Source organism: Athene cunicularia (genome assembly GCF_003259725.1).
Source record: "Athene cunicularia isolate RWA chromosome 8 unlocalized genomic scaffold, athCun1 chr8_part1, whole genome shotgun sequence".
Taxonomy (NCBI): Eukaryota; Metazoa; Chordata; class Aves; order Strigiformes; family Strigidae; genus Athene; species Athene cunicularia.
Window position 1 is genome coordinate 3262245 of NW_020799109.1, and position 18545 is coordinate 3280789.

Here is an 18545-nt window from a genome sequence, read left to right on the forward strand (position 1 = left end):
TAACATCAGTGGTACGTCTTCTGGGAGGCTGAGCAGGAAAACCAGATCCAAGTATGCAGTTTTGCTTTTAAAGCAGCACAAATATGAAGCAAATAACACGCAGCTATTCTGACAGCCACCCAGATATACCTGAGTTTCTCTGAGACACATCTGCTGAAGATCTTTTCGTGCTGACAAAATTCTGTAAGGTAGAGAGGACCGGAGCAAGCGCAGGGTGGAAGTGGCTGTGGACACTCTGTTGGCTCGCCTGAAGTTAAAAATAGATTAAAACCTGTGAGTCAAACCCAAATGTTAATGTTAAACCAGTTCCCACAGCATACGGGCACAGCTGTGCTCTGTGCCAACCAGAGTGGAAATACCACATCGGCCACGCAAATGCAAACCTCTCCAACTTCATTTCCAAAGGGGGAACCTACCCAAATCTGCCCCCGAGTTGTGGGCGCACCCACAGAGCTGCTCGCAGTGTGACACAACAGCACTGCGCTCCCTTACCTGACGCTGTTCAGGTCTGCCCTAGAGGCCACGGGGAGGTAGGATTAACTCCCTCCTTTGCTTATTTGCAGTGTGTCTCTGAACCCGAGGAGAAGGGGAGATGATGGTTGCTGCTGAAGCTTGTGGGCACCCTCCCCATGACGCACCCTGCAGGCACCTCACCCTGTGATGGGCGTGCATGAGGCACCCAGCGGGACATGGAACAGCTCCTCCTCTCACACAAGTTGGGGACAACACTGACACCCATCTTGTTACACAGCAGTAATCTACAGGTTTTGCTCTTTCAGCTGAATACATTGTCCCATTATAAGTGCCTGTAATCGCCCCTGTTCCTCTGGCCCAGAATCTACTCTTATTTCCAGAGTAACATCCCAGGTGCAGGATGAGACACCGGTCCACTACAGCTGACAAAAGGGAGAGCCTCCCAAGATAGCTGCTTGTGCATGGTACCAGTTCTTGGCCATCCATTTCCAGCCCTCCTTTTCCCTATCTCTATATGTGGCTTTATCTTCAGACTCTGCCTCTTGAGGAAACATCATTATCAATTTAGGAAGTGCATCTGAACAACAGGTTTCACTGAGGGCCAGACCTTTTCAACTAAGCTGCCTTACAGAAAACAAAAATATGGTCTCTACTTCTCCATCCACAGCAGATCTTTCTCCCTCTAAATGCATTAGGGGGTGAATCAAAAGCTCTGGCAGCGTTTATCTGAACTGACCAGGGTGCAGCTGTCAGTGATGAACAACAGGCAGAGCACAGTTTCCACCTCTAGTTGCCAATTCATGGCTCAGTTAACATAATTTGCAATGCGCGTGAAAGAAATCACTGTCCTGCACCACAAGGCTTAGATTTCTACCCTTAAAGGTATGCAACGGACCAAGAAAAAAGCCAAGTGAGGACAAAAGTTCTGGATGCTCTTGGCCAGCAGCTTCGAAAACATCGCTCGCAGTTGTGCAAATCACTCAAGCTGATTTGCTGTATTATCTGCCAATATTTTTATAACTCTTGGAATGGTTTTGCTAAGAAACATTTATTCAGTTTTCAAAATCACCAGGTCACTTAGGAGCAGTGAAGTGAAGACTCTCAATTGACTCTGCATTAAGAACAGCAATTAAGTTTTCTTGTATTGAAAGAAATACAGAAATGACCAGGTTTCTGCAAAAACCTCTCATGCTATGAAGAAAGGGGGACGACACTGTTTGATCTGATTTTCTACCTAGAATCACGTTAGATACTATGGCATTTTGTTTCCCTTTCAGCTATGAATTTTACACTATAAATCTAGGTGGATAATTTTTAACCATCACTTTTTGATCACGCTGCTCTTGCTTAAGCTAGCTGTTGATACAATGACCAAAAAAAAAGTAATGCCCAAGACTGCTGTCTCTACTCACTGCAATCAGTATCGTTTCCCTCTGTTATTTCATTTCTCCTTGCCTGCTGCATGCAGTGCAGATGTTTCTCCAATCACATTTAGTCATTATTTTTAAAGCTGGGCTTAGTCCAGCTGTTCCCACATGGCTGCAGGCTCTTTAGCCCCTTCCTCACACCTCACCACACAGACAGCAGGCTGGATCACTGCTGGCCTTTAGAAAGTTAAGAAATCACGCCACATGACTATGATTTTGGCACTGGTTTGGGGTTGTTCATGCACGATATCAAGGACAAGCCTCCCCTCTTACTGACCTCCTTAAAAGCATTCCTGTTTTAACTTACATCCCCCCCTAAGCCTCCTACGACTCCTCCTTTCCATTTCCAAAACCAAGCCCTTCTTTTAGCACTTGTGGTGGCTGGGCTGGATCCCACCAGTGTGCAGCCCCTCCTGCCTCCTTGCACATCAGTGTGAGAGGGCAACGTCCCCCAAACAATGTCCCCCAGGTCCCTGACAGCTGCCCCTGGGCAGAGAGGGGGCAAAATACTCCACAGCAATAGCACAGCTCGTCTCTCTCGGGGACATTGGCAACTTAAATATAATGGCAAAGCAGTCTCTTTGGAAGGAAAATCCATTAAAAGAAGTTTTCTAAGTCATCCTGCCTTGTTTTTCTCCCTTGCAATACTCGGACTTTAATACGAACTGTATCAGTGTCTGAGCTGATTGGGGGTGCAGGGAGAGGGGAAAAGCCCTCCACTGATTGAAAAATGAATTGTTGTCCTCGCTTCAGGTAAAAAGCAAGTGAAGCAGGAAATTGCTCTGTGTTTTCTTTGAGAGCAAAGCAGCTCTCATGTGGTTCTGCCATAAGATAGGCAAAGATACAGTTCAGTTTCATTAACTCATTTTGATTGACAAAACAGCTGCAGAAATTACATTCAGCATTTTTTGTAGGTCTTAAAAAAAATTCTGGGCATCATCATTTGGGAAACATATTACATATTTTTGGTGTGTCTCAGGAAGACACTCCTTAAACCAAAAAATACATGAACTAGCTCTTCTACTTAATCAGCGTTTCAGTGTGATACTTACTTTGCAGTTCAGTACAGAAAATTATTGAGATAAAGTATTTTGTTCCACATCCTCAGCAGTAAGTGTCTATGGAAGGGCTGAGCCTCACGTGCAACCCCGTGCACTGTCTGGTGCCCTGCTCTCCACAGCTCCATTTTACACACATGAATTTGTCACTAACCTGACTGTTCTGGGATGTTTTCCGTGATGATAGCCACGATCCAGCTCTCAATCTCCCAAGCTCAAGATGCACTAGGCCTTGGGCACACTTGGAAAAAAAACACAACGTACAGTATTTTAAGTAGACGTATAATATTTCATGCTCTCCTGGAGAGAATTTTGTTTATATTCAGCACCACAACTTTATGAAGAAAACCACAAGGAATGCTCAAAACGTTAACGTTTGTATTTAGACAATGTAAAAAGTGCCTGTCCCTGGATTTAGGTTTATCCTGAAGGTCTATCCTGGTTGCTGAAGTCAGTATGAATCTTCCTACTGGCAAACTGTAGATGGCCAATTACTCAATAAAAACTAAACAAAAGGTCCCCAACTTTTTAACAGATGTTTGCCACAAACTATACTCATAATAAACACTTCAGAGGAAAAATGCTGCAGAAAAGGGTGAATTTAACACATATGTATTCAACTTAATAATATACCCTCCTATCACCAATTTCCAATTCTTAAATAGGTAAAGTTTTGGCCAGGTACCAACTTTGAATGGAAAAAGCAAGGAAATAATTAGCCTTTCCCTTCAAGAATGAAAGAAATCATATGCAGGAACACTAGTGGTGATGGCAGGGAAAAAGCCCTTGTCTCCAGCTGCAGTTTTGAACAGAAAGGGGTCTGCAGCATCGCTCCCACCCGTCCTTTCATCCTTGGTACAGGCTGTTGGGCCCAGGAGCTGTACAGAGGAGCTAATGTCAGGCACACGCAGCCAGGCCATCCCCTGCCCTCTCCTCCAGCTCAAACAGCCACATGCCTTTTATAATGGAAAAAAAGCAAAATTCTCCCAGACTGTATAACTTTAGAGTATAAAATCACTCCTGCAAGATGGAAAGCTGTGCAGAAACAGATTTAAGCTGCCATTTTATAGCTGCAGGTTAAGTACAGCAAAGCCAAAGGCATTTTATTTCGTTTCTGATTTGTATGCCTCTCAAGTTTCCAAATATTTTTCTAACGTATGAAATACACAGTTGCATTTTCAAATAAATGCCTAAATACTACATGTGCCTTTGTTTTCCCACTTCATATCATCTCACTTCTAAATATACATGAAGAAGTGATTTTAAATGAATATCCTAAAGTTATTTCAGATGAAATTCCTGTCTTGGTAATCAGTTCAAGCTGTCCTGTGTATGTGTAAATAGCACTTCAGGATAATTACCTTGCATAGTGTCAGTAACTGCAATTCAATATCTTAAAATGTATTACGTACTCACCTTAAGTATAGTGGCAACTGTCTCTTGTGAGGCATTTCTCATATCCTCTCCATTTACAGACAAAATCTGATCTCCTTGAATTAATCTTCCATCTAGGTCTGCAGCTCCTCCTTTAACAATGTCAGAGATAAACACTCCACTTCCATTTCTAACAATGCAAGAAGCATATGGCTAATTACACAATCCAATATTCTTTGGGAGACCAATTTAGATTACTTGCATTTAAAAGACATTAAAAGAAACCTGTGAGCAGAGGAAGAACTAGTTTCACACCTCATTCAACTGTTTGAGCATAAAAAATCCACAAGTTTTAAAACCAAGGCATGTTTGGCTATATTTAATGCTGTCTTTCCCCTTGAACCATTAGTTCTGACTGCACGATCCATAAAGATTCATGAAAAATACCACTTGTATGAGTAAAGCCAAAGATCGGTCTAGGATGGAGTTAAACTATCTCCTGATGTGCCTGATATGAATTATGCAGCCTCATATTATATTTTTTTTTCCTATATTCCCCTTAAAGGTTCAGCTCAGTTTCTTTTCTAGAAGCCTGGAGGCCCCCAACAGAAGAACAAGAAGTCTGCAGAAAAGACTTTTATAGTTTGCACATGAGTTATGCAGCAGAAAATCCAGCTCTGTGGCTGTCTGCCTGCAGCAGGCAGTGAGGCTTATGAGAGCAGCAGGCCTGGCAGATGAGGGGAATGTATTTTTTTATTTATCAGCTCCAGCCTCCTCGCAGGGGAGCCCCCTCCCAGAGGCTGCAGACCCCTCTGTGCTGGCCCCAGCTCCTGGGGCTCACTCTGGTGCGAGCTGGTGCCAGCTGCAATGCCAAGGTTTGGCATTTGGTATCCTTCACCCCGAAGGACACACCACTTCAGAACCTGAATTATACCTGGGTATCATTTAATCGAGTTTAGAAGTTGGGCTACCTCGAAGGTGGAAATCTCCACAAGCGAAGCACTTAGCAGTAGTACAGAAAGTTTTGCACTGAAGCAAACGTGGGAGGGCTGGAGACTGCGATTACCATCTGTAGGGTAATTTACATAAGCTAAATTAATTACCCAACCTGCAATCTGCTCACAACACCTGGGTTAAACATCACCACTCTTGTAAAAATCTGCTGCGGAAAGTTTACTGACCATACGCAGTCAGGATAATGACACGACAATTTGTAATTGAGAAAATAAATTTTTTTTGACAATAGAGAAGAGCAACCATACGAGTCTTACGCACCAACACTGAGCAAGTGCTCGCCAGTGTCATGCTGTAAATCTCTTCTAGCAAACAAAGATTAAATCTATCAGTGCTCTGGTTTGAATGATCTGATAGCGATGGTTTAGGAATACATCAGTAAAAAGCCACATTTTATTAAGCAGCTGTTACCTACCACCGTATCTCAGATTTTGCTCTGTGCTCACAGAACACGGTCTGTCACCTGGATGCTGTTCAGGGTTCAGGTCTAACTCAGCCTCTTCTCTTCCACTGACATCGGTCCCTTGGAACCCGAGTAGGAGCTAGATTTAACTCACAAATCCATTTTCAAAGGCATATCCCGGCATTTGGAAACAGGACGGTTTCTCCCCCAGTTTGGAATCCGAAAAGCCATGGTTAGGGCCTCCAAGCTACGCTGAAGCCACCCAGACCTGTGAGCTCCTGATTCTGCACGTGCCCCCTTGGCCGCCTACGCTGTGCCGCTCGCTGGGAACTCTCCCGGGCAGAAGCAGCCTTTGGTCTGTCCTCCCTCTGACAGAGGAGCCACGACTACAGCCCCATGGCATCCTTGAGGATATTTAGATACCAAATTCTGCTCCTTACACAGTTTTTCCTTTCTTTTATATTCCATTTAATAGCTACAGTTGTTCATATAGCAAAACACAAAACAGCTCTCATATGAATCGTGGTCTGATCAGAGAGATGCTCTTACCGTTTTCCAGCTATGCTGAGCCCTAGGCCTCGGCCCGTTTTCTTTTGTATATCTACATAGAAAATCTCTAAGTTTTCTTCATCTTTGTAATGTGCTTCATCTCTATAAACAACCAACTGCACCTTCTGGGGCGTCTGTCTCAGCGCAGTGATAGCTTCTTCGTGGCTGGCGTTCCGCAGATCGATCCCGTTCACCTGAAATAATCAGTGTTTTCTTTCCAAATGACATGTATAAATGATCTTTTCATCACACCATACCCTTGTGTGACAGGACAAATTTGTCAAATTGACACCCCTTGGCACTCTAATTTAGTGCTCCTGTTTCCAGAGGGCCGAGCTCCTGGATCTCCTACCGAGTGAGAGTTCGGTGCTTTGTGCCACTGCCTGGAGTAAATCACAATAATCAAAACATTTTGGCTTCTACGTTCTGTGGGTGTTCTTCCCTGCTTTTTAAATGCTGGAACCTCAAACAATGCTTCTTTCTGACGACTAGACAAAGTGGAATGTTCTCCTTTGAGCTTCCTCTATCTCTTACTGCTCAGATTCCTTCTCCCCCGGCTTCACAACGCTGCCGAGCCGCAGACAGAAGGAATAAGAAACATTAGCAAATGCCAATGGCAAATCTCAGGCAGGACATATTAAATGGTTATTTTTCTTTGTTCCAATAGATGGCACACAAGACCGCTCCTGGAGCACTCAATGACATTTCTCTTACGATAACCTGAAAATGTTTGAGCATTTTAGTAATATCAGATAGAACAAGAAGTTCTGACTGAATGCTCAAGTATTAAAACACCTACTGCAACTTGAAACTTAATCTCCTAATTTTGCCAGGTCCGATCCACAGACACCCTTGAAGGTGTCTGCCAATATGCTGTTGAAAAAATCATCTTTTATTTCTTAATACCAAAAAATATCAGTGCTTAAATATTTTTGAAGTCTCTTTAGGAAGTAGCATGAACTGTAACTGAATAACAATGCAATGGTAATCCACTTACACAACATAATAAGTTTTAAGGCAATGAAAATATTTCTCGGTATTTCCAAATATGCAAGGTTATAATCATACTTAATTTTACGTTAAGATAATTAAACCTAATCTATAGTAATTATATTATTTTGTACTAATTCTGCACTGACTTATTTATACACTGCATCGGTATTCTTTTCTCAACGCAGGCATCTTCATGTGCTTTATCATACTAATCTGAAACTAATTCAGAGTCATCTTTTTGATTCATTAGTAAGGCTTTTATAAGCTGAAATAATAACAATATTATGGCACACAAACATTAGCACTTTCCTGTTTGGCCAGAGAAGAATTAATTAACCTTCCCCATTTTTATCCCCTAATTATTGTGCTCTGTTAATACACAGTTATTTATAAAACGAAAACAACATTCAGCCTTAACGCTAAAAAAAATATTTTCAATGCAAGAGCTGTAAAGACAGCTCCCCAAGTACCCCTTGCTATTTTTCTAACCCTACACACCAAAGCCTTAATGGCCATGCTGGGAATTTGTCCTGATCTGACAGCGAGACACTGCAAGCAGCTGTGCAGAACCCCTGCCTGACGCAAGTTTCATTTGCAGGCCAACACTTCTTTCTTAACCCTTTCCCTCCTCCATTTCCATGCTTGTCTGCGGGAAAACCACTACATTTATTCACAGAAATAATTGTGTGCATTCAGCAGGTTTGCGAAGAGTGGCCTGAAGGGGCCGGTGGCTCCCCCAGCACGGCTGCGGGCGGGCACTGGGAGTTTGTCAGCGGGGATGCTGGCGGGGATGCCACGGCCACCCTCACCTCCTCGCCCAGCCTTTGCCCAGCTCAGCACTGGGTCTGCAGGCAGCCCGGAGATAGCGGAGCAGCGGCGCAGGCTTCCGAATGAAAGATTAAACAGATGAATAATACTGAGCTATTGGACATGACAGCTGAACTATGTAATTCGAGAACTGCCTTGCTCGATTAAATTTAATATATTCTCAATTTGTACCTTCAGTTTATATGAATACATAAGGAAATATGAATTTGTCAGGATGTTCTTAGTGACAAAAAAGCAGCTTCAGGTATGGATCCTACTCCATGATCTCTCTTTTCCTTACAAGAAACCCACGCTGCATCAACCACAAGTACACACGGCAAAGATACAAGCGAGTAGGTACACAGAGAGACTCATTTACCTCCAGAATTTGATCGCCGGCCCAAAGCCTGCCATCTCGGGCTGCTGCCCCTTCTTCATAAACTTCATGGATCACTATGGCATCCTGTGGGAACAAGGGGGTGGCGTGAGTCCTCCCTCCCAAACTGGCAGCCGTGACCCACCCCACAGCCCGCTGCTCTGCAGTAAAAATGCACAGCACTCCATGTCAGGATGAGCAAGACTCTAACACAGTTTTACATACTTTTTAAAATATTTTGGGATCAGAAAATTACTGCCATAATCAAAATACAGATAGCCAGTGAAAAGGTAAAATGGATTTTGTTCACCACTTCAGGGTAGTCTTGTCTAGAGCTTCTTAGGCTTCCATCACTTTTATACATTGGCATCAGCAGTATGTGAACTCGGTGTGAACCATTGTATTAATATCGTCTACTTTTTATGATATTATTTAAAACCAGATTCTTTGGAGCTATGAATATTTTTAGGGACTTGGCATAGATCTCGGCTTTAAGCAAGAACTGAATGCCTTGTGGTAAATAGCGCTGGTTAAATCTGTAAGAAATGAAATCCAGAAGAAACGAACAATGGCAAATGTTAGTTTATTACTGAGGTTGGAAAATGTAGGCAGTGGCAGATGTAGCTTCAGGGAAGGTTTCAGTGATTTAATCTTATTGCCAGCAATAGATGTCCCCAAAGAAAAAGCATTACAAAGAACATACTGTTCTCTTGCTGGTGCTTTCCCTTTGCATTGTTCTGGTTTGTTTCTTTTTTTTTTTTTTTCCTTTTTTTTTTTTTTTTCCTGAAACAAATAGGTGAACATCCTGCTACAGGGCTTCAGCTGCAGTCCTGACAGCTACCAGGATGGGACACTTCATTGTGCAGAACGTGCTCCCCTCTCCAACATCAACAGCAAACACCCAGCCTTGGAACAGAAGACTAAAAGGGTTCTGAATTAATAAGTGGTGATTTTCAATTAGATACGTAGGTATTGAATAACCCGTTCTCAGGCAAATATACCCTCCAAAACCGCTATGGTTGTGAAGTTCTTTCAGCAGTTTGACGTACAAGTCAGAGACTTTCCGTGGCGTCTGTAACAAAAGGCGGCGAGGTTAGCAGCGTGCGAGCCCCGCTGTGCACCGCCTTCCTGGAGCAGGAGCAGGAAATAGCTGCTGGGGTAGAACAAAGTACCTTCGTGTTTTGAAAACACAGTTAGATACTACATCTCTCATCACCGAGTTAACTCCCCCTGTGTTGCCTTGCGATCCTTTCCCAGCGCGCATGGTGCACGTTGAACAGAAAGAAAACTCAAATGCCCTTAAGCTAATGCTCAGATCAAGACAACATTGAGAGCATTATTCTCTTTCATTCCCACTACACCTTATTTAGTGATACGGACTTGTATCTACAACCCCTCTGCTCCTGCTGGAGCACAGCACCACTGTCACAAGCTTCCTCTTTGATACATATACACCAGTCACTGCAAAAAGCCTGAAGGATTTTAATCACAAATGGATTACAGCTGATACGAGTGCCCCAGATGGGGAGAAAAGATTTCAATCTACATAAATGAAGGCAAAAAACTATGAGCTGTGTACCAAGGTGATTAAGAAAAATCAACAGAACAGTTTGATTTAAAAAAAAAAAAAAATTAAAAAAAAAAAATAAAATATATATATATATATATATATATACACACACACACCACTGGCAACTGCAGGGTTTTCTTGAAAACAACTGAGGCAGCTATTACCAGCGGAACTGAGTAACATCCCACGTCCATCTCGGCAGCGCTGCCAAAATCCTCCACTACGTGCCTTAGATCTTCTTTCAGTTACGGGGTTTTGCTTGTTGCGGGTTTTTGTTTGGTTGGTTTGGTTTTGGTTGTTTTTTCTGCCCCCAGTTACCTTTGTTTTAAAAATGATCATGTAACTCTAAGTCAACACAAGAGACTTTTGCCTGGGTGAAAGCCAGGAGGGTGACAGTGATGTATATTTTTTCACCTGAGGCTGATCACGGGTAACTGTGAGAAAAAGCTGAGTCTGTGGTTTAGAACTTCCATAGCACTCTTCACTTTTACTTTTTAAAACACTTAACAAAGGAAGGCATTTAGAAGTGGCCAATGAGATAACACAAGATATCAACCAGCTTGTAAAGACAGCATCATTCAACAAGGGTGTCCAAGGGCAGTGGACAAACACAAGGTTTGGTAGAAAAATGGCTATGTGGCCACGGAACAGCAGACTGGGCACGTGCACAAGAGGGTCAAATCAAACACTTTCGGACAGTATTGAACCTGATATTTCCTAACCTCTGAGCAAGGAGCTTTCAATCACATTTCTTTGTTTTCCATCTGCGGTTGCTTTAAAAATGGTCAACAAACTGGAGTTACCAGCTTTTCCCAGTACTGCATTATTAAATGTAAAACTGCACATACCTAAAGCTCAGATTCAGGAACCACCGAATGTTATCAGTTTGAACAATCTGCATCATCTATTTGTAAAGGCAACAATTCAGCATTACACTGCGGTTCCTGCACGTGTTAGAAGCCAGACCTAGAACTAAAAATACATATGGCATGAAAAGGTACATTCCTGTTTGGTCTGTGCCTACCCTGAAGAAGGAAACATCTCACTGACCTGCCAAAGCACTGTTTTTCCTAACTAGATTTTTTGTTGGTTTTTTTTTTAAAGTAGTGTATTTGAATCAGGCTTATCAAATCAATTAAAACCAGAATGAAGCAATGCATCCACAATTTACCGTAAAGATGTTTAAATAATCCATGAACATAAATATGAGAGTCATTCCTTCCCTAGCTTATAAACTCTGATTAACAGACATCTTTCCTCTGATACGTCTGGGATCAGCTCAGAGTATATTTAACCCAGAAGTAATCTTTTTCCATTGGATCTAGTGGGATCTGAATAAAACTCTTGTTAGTTTTGATCATCCATGATAAATCACTAAAAACAAACTGCTGATGTTACTGAACATTTTTAATTATATCATTATTTTAAAGAGGTTTATGCAATAACAGGATGTAATGTCACACTCCAACCATCCAAGCAAGCCCTAATCTGTAATGACTGTATTGGCGTGTTATGGATTTAAGCTGTAACTCTGCTCTCAGTACCTCAGAAAAAAAAAAAAAAGATCTATCATGACTAAAACAATACATAGCATTTATTTAAAGGATGAGTTCTGGTTATTGAACATCTGCTGCTCCTGCTCACTAGCTTCAAATTCAGTTGTGTGCTTGATCTCTCTAGAAGTCAAGGCCTAAATAGTTCCAAATCCATCAATCAGTAGAGTGGGAGGAAGGGAGAGGTTATGAATTCATGGTGGCTCTGGACAGATTTTCACTCCCATCCCTCCCCATCTCCTTTCACTACCAGTTTCATATAGATCATGGCACTCCATGATATAGCTTGGCAGAGTCACAAAAACTGTTTGTGCAGAAGGGGGAAATAAAAACACTCTCATATCAAGAACACAGTTGTTTAAAGAAAGATATCCAGCTGCTGAAAGCACATACTTCTTATCATAAGGTTTACAAATCCATTCAACAGACTGGAGCTTTAATCTTTGTATATTTTGACAAAGAATAGTCTGGGACCATTACACAAATCGGGAATTAATGCAAAGCTGAACATTTCTTGCATGGAACGGAAGGATGCAGAATACAAGCCAGGGCATATAAACAGCATTTTTCTATGCTAAACAAAGTCCATGCTTGCAGGTGTAAACTTAGACTATCCAACCGTGAAAACTCTGCAAGATAAAGTAGAAGGGAATTTGTCTGCTGCTACTCAGCTTGCCATCCTGCTGAATTATATTGAAGGCTATTGAAGGGCCTGCAGTCCCTTGAAATGAAGATGAATGCACTAAAACTATCTATATCATGTGGCTAAAAAAAAAAATCACCTACAAGCCAGAATAGTTCCCAAACATGGCAAGAGCATACCTGGTTTGTATATGTTATGCACCAAACCTGTTAAAAAGCAGCAAGGCTTATCAAACCTGCCACGCAGTATGTGAGAGGGTGTTTTGTAAAGATCCAATTTGATCTGTGGGACAGCTACCCCCCTCATTCTCACTTTTCCAGCAGAATACCACTCGGATTGCACAGTCTTCTTGAGCAAAGGGAAGGCACACGAGTGATAACTCTCACACTGACTCCAACAAAACAAGGTTTTGGGCTGTGGAATAAAAGGCAGACGAGTAGAAGAATTCACGGGGGCTCTTGGCGGACACCTTGAGGAACAACGTTGGTGCAGAGGAAATGACTACTGAAATGTGAGGGCAAGACAACCTTACAGAAATTAGCACTCCACCTGAGAATCACTTATGGAAAATGTAAAATGGGCACAGCGTTATCTACACAGCATTCCCTTCTACCTGAGGGAGGGGAATAGCCCTGAACTCTCGGGGAATACGATCTCAACTCTCCTCCAGGCTCTGGATATTTTTTTTGCTTGATTTATAACTTCAGAGACCCAGCAGGGGAAGAATATCACACTCACCCATCAGCAGAGAACACAAAATAGAAATGCTAATGTTAAGAATTAAATTCAGTAAGAGTGACAGCTTAATCTTTGTATCTTAAATGTCAAGAACTGGTATGGCAAAGACCCCAGGCAATGACCACATAGCATCGGTCTTGATTGAGCCTTTGGCAGAAAGGTAGTAAAGTCAGCTTCCTATTCAGGAAAAAATCACTGACCAAGCAAACCTTAAAAGCCTGCAGGACCATAAACAGTGGTGAGAAAGTCTCACAAGCTGTCTGGCTTTCAGCTTGGACTGCTCACATGTTTTCTGCAAGTTTACAGCTTCTGAGCCAGTCTCTCTAGTGTTTCTTTTCTTCTGTGCAGCTGTTCTGCAGGAGGACAAGCAGCAGCTTTCAACGCAGGTGCTCTTTGCCACCAAAAATCAGCCCCCAGACTGTCATTTGCAAAGTAGAGGGCAAGGGAGTAGAAGGACAGAAGACAAGAAGGAGGCTCAAAGATGAAGTACTATGGATATTTTGATGAAGTTCTATCACGTGGTAAAAGGTGGATCAGTATGCAAGAGGGGAGATTTCAATAGAACTGGAGCAGAGAAATCCCCACATACCCAGTGTTGGCTGGATTTGACAAGGAAACAACGTCTGATTTTTGGTAGAGAGGCTTGTTGCATAGTACTGAACAGTCCTTAACTACCGCAGGTCATTCACAACAGGCTATTTCTTTAACTGAGCTAATAATAATTTTGCTTTGAGTTTATCTTTGCTGTGCTATTTCAGCCTGCGAGATTCAGCCGTTATTTTGACAGAATCAAAGGCTCTTCACAGAAGTAAGGTGAACCACTACACACTGAGGACTGCAATAATCATCAGCACAGAATGACACTGCATAAGGTATTCAGTAAGAAATGAGTCGTTTGAGAAATCCCAGGCCATATTTTCCAAGAGGGGCATTTTAAGGCAGTAATCGTTAGACTAAAACTCCCCCAAACAGGTCTGAGAGGAGGAAACAGATCCATAGCTCTGCCCTCTAGCTACAAGGCTACCTCTGCCACCAGAGCATCGCCAGCCATTTCTCCTGAACCAAGGGCACATTATATGGCTTTGAAAAGGTGCCCGTCTCCCAGAACAGACACTTCTGAGCACACAGAGGCAACGCTGCCGAAAGTCCAGGTCAAAACAGAGACACCAGATTTTTGGGAACACGGTCGGGCAGTGCTAGAAAGCAGGCACCTTTCTAGCAGGGCAGACTGTTGGAATTACATGAATTTTACATGCCTGTATCTCGGTTTGGTCTGTCGTTTGGTGAACAAATCTTACCACCAACCATAATTATGTATTTGGAGTAAGAAAGGAAGCTTTCTGCATGGATTGCTTTCCTGAGGAAGCAAAAAAAGTAACCTACATATAAAACAACATTCAGGAAAAGATGTTTCTTGATTTAGTTGACAAGCTGTGTTTTCCCAAGCTAATATTACACATTTTCAACAAATTTCCTACATAGCTACAAATGTAATATTAAATTAGCATTTTTTAAAGACAAAGCTACAAGGGTTTTTGCTGACTTGCAGGATTATTTATCTCTTTCCCAGGGTAAGTACACTATCACTAATTTCCTTTTCAACTCTTACAATATTTTGTCTGGAGCAGTAAAACTGTTGTTTCATTTTTACAGGCTAGTTCACAGATAAAGTAGAAATCAACTAGTTGCACAGTGTGTTTTGCTGAAGAATTAGCCCCATATACGAATCTCTCAGTAGTTAAAATAAATCCAGCTGCTGGTTACTTGTAGGCAGAGGAAATTACAACAGTTACGTTATGATCTATGAACTTCCATTCGCAGAGCTAAATGGAATCTAAAAGATAACGGTTCAGCAACAAAAGCTGAAGGTCAGCTCCAAGCAAATCACTTGACTTCAAGGGGTTTATCTAATGCATCGTGCTGCACATGCCTCCTTCTAACACTCAAATATTTTGCAATTGCTAGCATTCACAAACCATTAACAGGCACCCAAAATCCTAAGCCAAACACTACTGTAGTAAAACAGGCTATATAATGTAAAAATGTATTATCGTGTTAATGTAAAAATGCTTTACATTGCATGATACTGAAAAACTTCTCCACTCAAGGTCAAAACAAAAGGTCTGTTTCCCATTTAAGAACAAGTCCTTGCAAGAGATGGTGTTCACTTGCCAACTTTCATAAAAAAGATTAATCCACAACATCAATATGAATATAATTTTTCATACTAAAATACAGATTTATTTTAAGGAAGTGGATAATATTTGTATTACATTTTATAGGCCCCTATAGTTACATCTGGTCCTTATTTATTTAAATTTTATTCAGCTTGCATAATATTTTTGCTTACAGTTATATTCTCTAAGATCAGAAAAGCTAAAACCTGAAAATTCAATGGCACTATTCATTAACATTCCATCGGTCTGCAGTCATAGACATTTGCAAGCTCTCCTTTGATTCTGAAATAATAAAACTAAGGTAATAAGATGTTTAGTGTAAAAATATATGACTTAAGTCAGAATGATAGAAAGAGCTATGTTTCTATGAATCACGTGCCAAAGCAAACCAAAGTTTTTCAAAAAGTATACATGCTCATTTTAGAGGGAATAATAAAACACAGAACTACATATTAAAACGTTAACTCTCTCACTCTCATTATTTCATTAAATAAAAAAAAAATATGAAAATTTACAGTGTACAGTGCATAACATAGGTTATAAAGAATGCATGAGATCCTGAATGCACATGACACAGGAAGCCAAAAGCCAGTGGTTTCAACCAGCAGCAAGCAGGATACTCCTGAAGTCCATTCTGACATGTCCTACTGCTTTTGTATACTGTTAGCTTAAATTTTATGGTTGATTTACACTCCTGGAAGACACCAACTTCTTCAAGCAAGGCACTGCTCCACAAGCTAGCCATAGAGTCAGCTAAACCCTTGCCAAAGATCCATCAGACACATGATTTGCAAGGCTTACTACTCTAATTCCCATTTGCGATAACTCATGTACAAGCAGTTTGTGTTTTTTTTCATGCTGTTGTAAGCTATTGTCCTTCTGGAATTATGATGAATCCACCAACTTCATTTTAATGTTGTCCAACCAAGAGTCAAAGCAAATCCTCACGATTTCAAGCTAACTGCGTTCACCACTGTCATTAACTTGCCTTCTGTTTTATAAATGTGGGTGATGGTTAAGAAGCGATTGCATTTTTTTCTCTCCCAACCGCAAACATTTTTTCTACAATACCCAAGCCACGATTAAAAACTTAGGACTTCTATAACCATTTTTCATTCTATTGTTCCATCCACTGTGCAACAGACTCAACAGCAACAGTATCTATAGTCAATATATTGCCAAAACCCTCCTGAGGCCAGTATCTTGCTTTTCATTAGTAGTTACAAGGTAAGTGTATTCCACTAAAACAGTTTCGGTCTTAGCTATACTTGATGACTGTCTACAAAGTTGCTCAGACCGTGGCTGTCTACAACTGATGAAGTTATTTTTGCCTGAAACTAAACATAACTGAGATGAGAGGGAAGGAAGAAAGCTCAACCAAGGGAGAACTTGTTTGTTTAGTAACATGGAAGTCACATCAGTCCTCGTGTTTAGGTAGGTCCCCCACTGCTGACTGCAGCACGGCACAAAACAGAGATATCAGCCTTGGCTTTGGTATTAGTAACAGCCTGCTCTTGGCAGTGTGGAGATCCTAGCAGGGTAATTAGCCCTCACCGCTCCAGGGGCAAACATCGGGTCTTGAACAGCTGCAATTTAAAGCCACAGTTTTCTTGATTATTCCCTTGCCCTTCCTTAACAGATGGGGTTTATGCAAGGTATGACTCACCTGGACTGACAGAATGAATCTAAATATTCTTCTGTCAAACTGCATCCCCACCATCACGAAGCTCCCCCTGCTCTGCTGCAAGCCAGAAAGCCTTCTGGGCTAACTGAGGTGATTAGAAAAGCTTTTTCCTCTTTGACTCCAGCGTTACCAGCTCTCACACCAACTAGTGTTAGCTGAGTGCAGGCATATTCTGTTACTTTTTGGAGCCTTGCTAAAGTGTTCCAGTTCCCTGGCTTTGTGGATCACTTTATTTTACAGATGGAGTACCTTAAGGTTTGTTAATTGCCTTAAAAATGCTTTTTATTAAAGTCAGCTTAAAGCAAAAGTAAAAAAAAAAAAAAAACAAAACCAAATTTGAAGTAGACCCGGTATAAAAATTCTGCATAAGAGGTTTGTAGTCGTTTTCAATAAAAAACACACAGGATAAAGTATGATGCTTTTCTTCCTTTCTATGTAAGGTTTGGATACAACTGCCTCCTAGCTACTCCACCTCCAAAGAGCCCCGAGGTTACTGCTCCTGCAATCTCTTTTCTTTTATATCATAGGTGCCTCTTCACGACTTGACTGTGATTTCAAGCCCCAGCTGAGCCTCTGCACTCTCTCCCACATCCAGGGTTTTCTAACTCTGCCTGGTGGGAATGTCCCTGCACAAGGTTCCACCGGCCTCGAAACCTCTGAATCCCCTCCGGCATGTCTGAACGTCTTAATCACCCAGGCAGCAAATACACAGTCAATAACTATGAGTAATCAACTCAACCATTACTAAATTATTCAGCTGGAAGCAAAACAATGCTCCCACCTACTAAGAAAGTGTTTGTATCTTAGAGCGATGCTTTTTCCATGTACTGCCAAGAATAAAATCCCTATAAATTGACAATCCTGTTTTATAGAAAATGGCTCATTGCACGTTGCTAACTGGGCCAGAGATCGCAGCATTCACCCACTCTGGGGTGATAATGGGGTTCGGATGATTTAGCCCCACATGCCATCTGGAGGAGTACCAGGACACCTTTTTTTTTTTTTTTTTTTAAACAATTCCTTGATGCCCCGTTCTCAGATGATTTAAGAAGAAAACCTCATAGCACCTTTCTGCCAAAACAGTTTCAGAGGAAAAAGCCCATTACTTGAAACTAAATTATTTGCCTCGAAACAACTGATGCAGAATGCAATGAATCAAAAGCAGAACAACTGAGGAACATTCCCTAAATTTATGGTGAACAACTGGACTATCTGGTGCTGCCAGTCCTGTATCCTTCAGGGCCGGTTATTCATCCTGGACCCGCAGGGTCCCAGCCTGTGCAGCCCCGGGCCAGCTGGCCATGCCAAGTCTGAAAGTTAAACTTCACATCTAACTAAGAGTCACAGCTTGTCCAGGCTAGGAGCTGGCAGCCCAAGCTCGAGCATCCTGCCCAGCACGCTGGGGTTCGCAGCGCCCGTGGCTCTTGGAGCTGCCTCAACAGGTCTGTTGTGTTCATGAATCCCGAGTGTCCTGTGGCTGGAGTGGTTCAGGTGCCCTGGGAGCACCAGCAGCTGCCGAGTGACAATGACACCCCTGTCAAGTTTATGGCTGCTATTAGCAGTGGTGGAGCTGACAAGCATTTATATACAATTCAGCAACCAGAGGGACGAGAGGGCAGGATGGTGTCCTGGGGAGCAGAGTTAGAGCCTCAAACCTTGTTTTGGGATGTTTCTGAAAACACTTTTTTTTTTTTTTTTTTATTTT

The 18545-nt window shown here is 41.9% G+C and overlaps 1 protein-coding gene across 2 annotated transcripts in view; it reads right to left on the bottom strand.

The window, feature by feature from the left end:
- PATJ (PATJ, crumbs cell polarity complex component) overlaps positions 1-18545 on the bottom strand; it is a 148003-nt gene that overhangs the window by 12410 nt on the left and 117048 nt on the right. For both annotated transcript variants that reach the window (XM_026853925.1, XM_026853924.1), the window contains exons 32-36: positions 8479-8562; positions 6300-6493; positions 4376-4523; positions 3114-3200; positions 130-247 (exon numbers count right to left, since the gene is read on the bottom strand). In XM_026853925.1, the coding sequence (XP_026709726.1) occupies positions 130-247; positions 3114-3200; positions 4376-4523; positions 6300-6493; positions 8479-8562 (631 nt within the window). The remainder of the gene's footprint in view (positions 1-129; positions 248-3113; positions 3201-4375; positions 4524-6299; positions 6494-8478; positions 8563-18545) is intronic.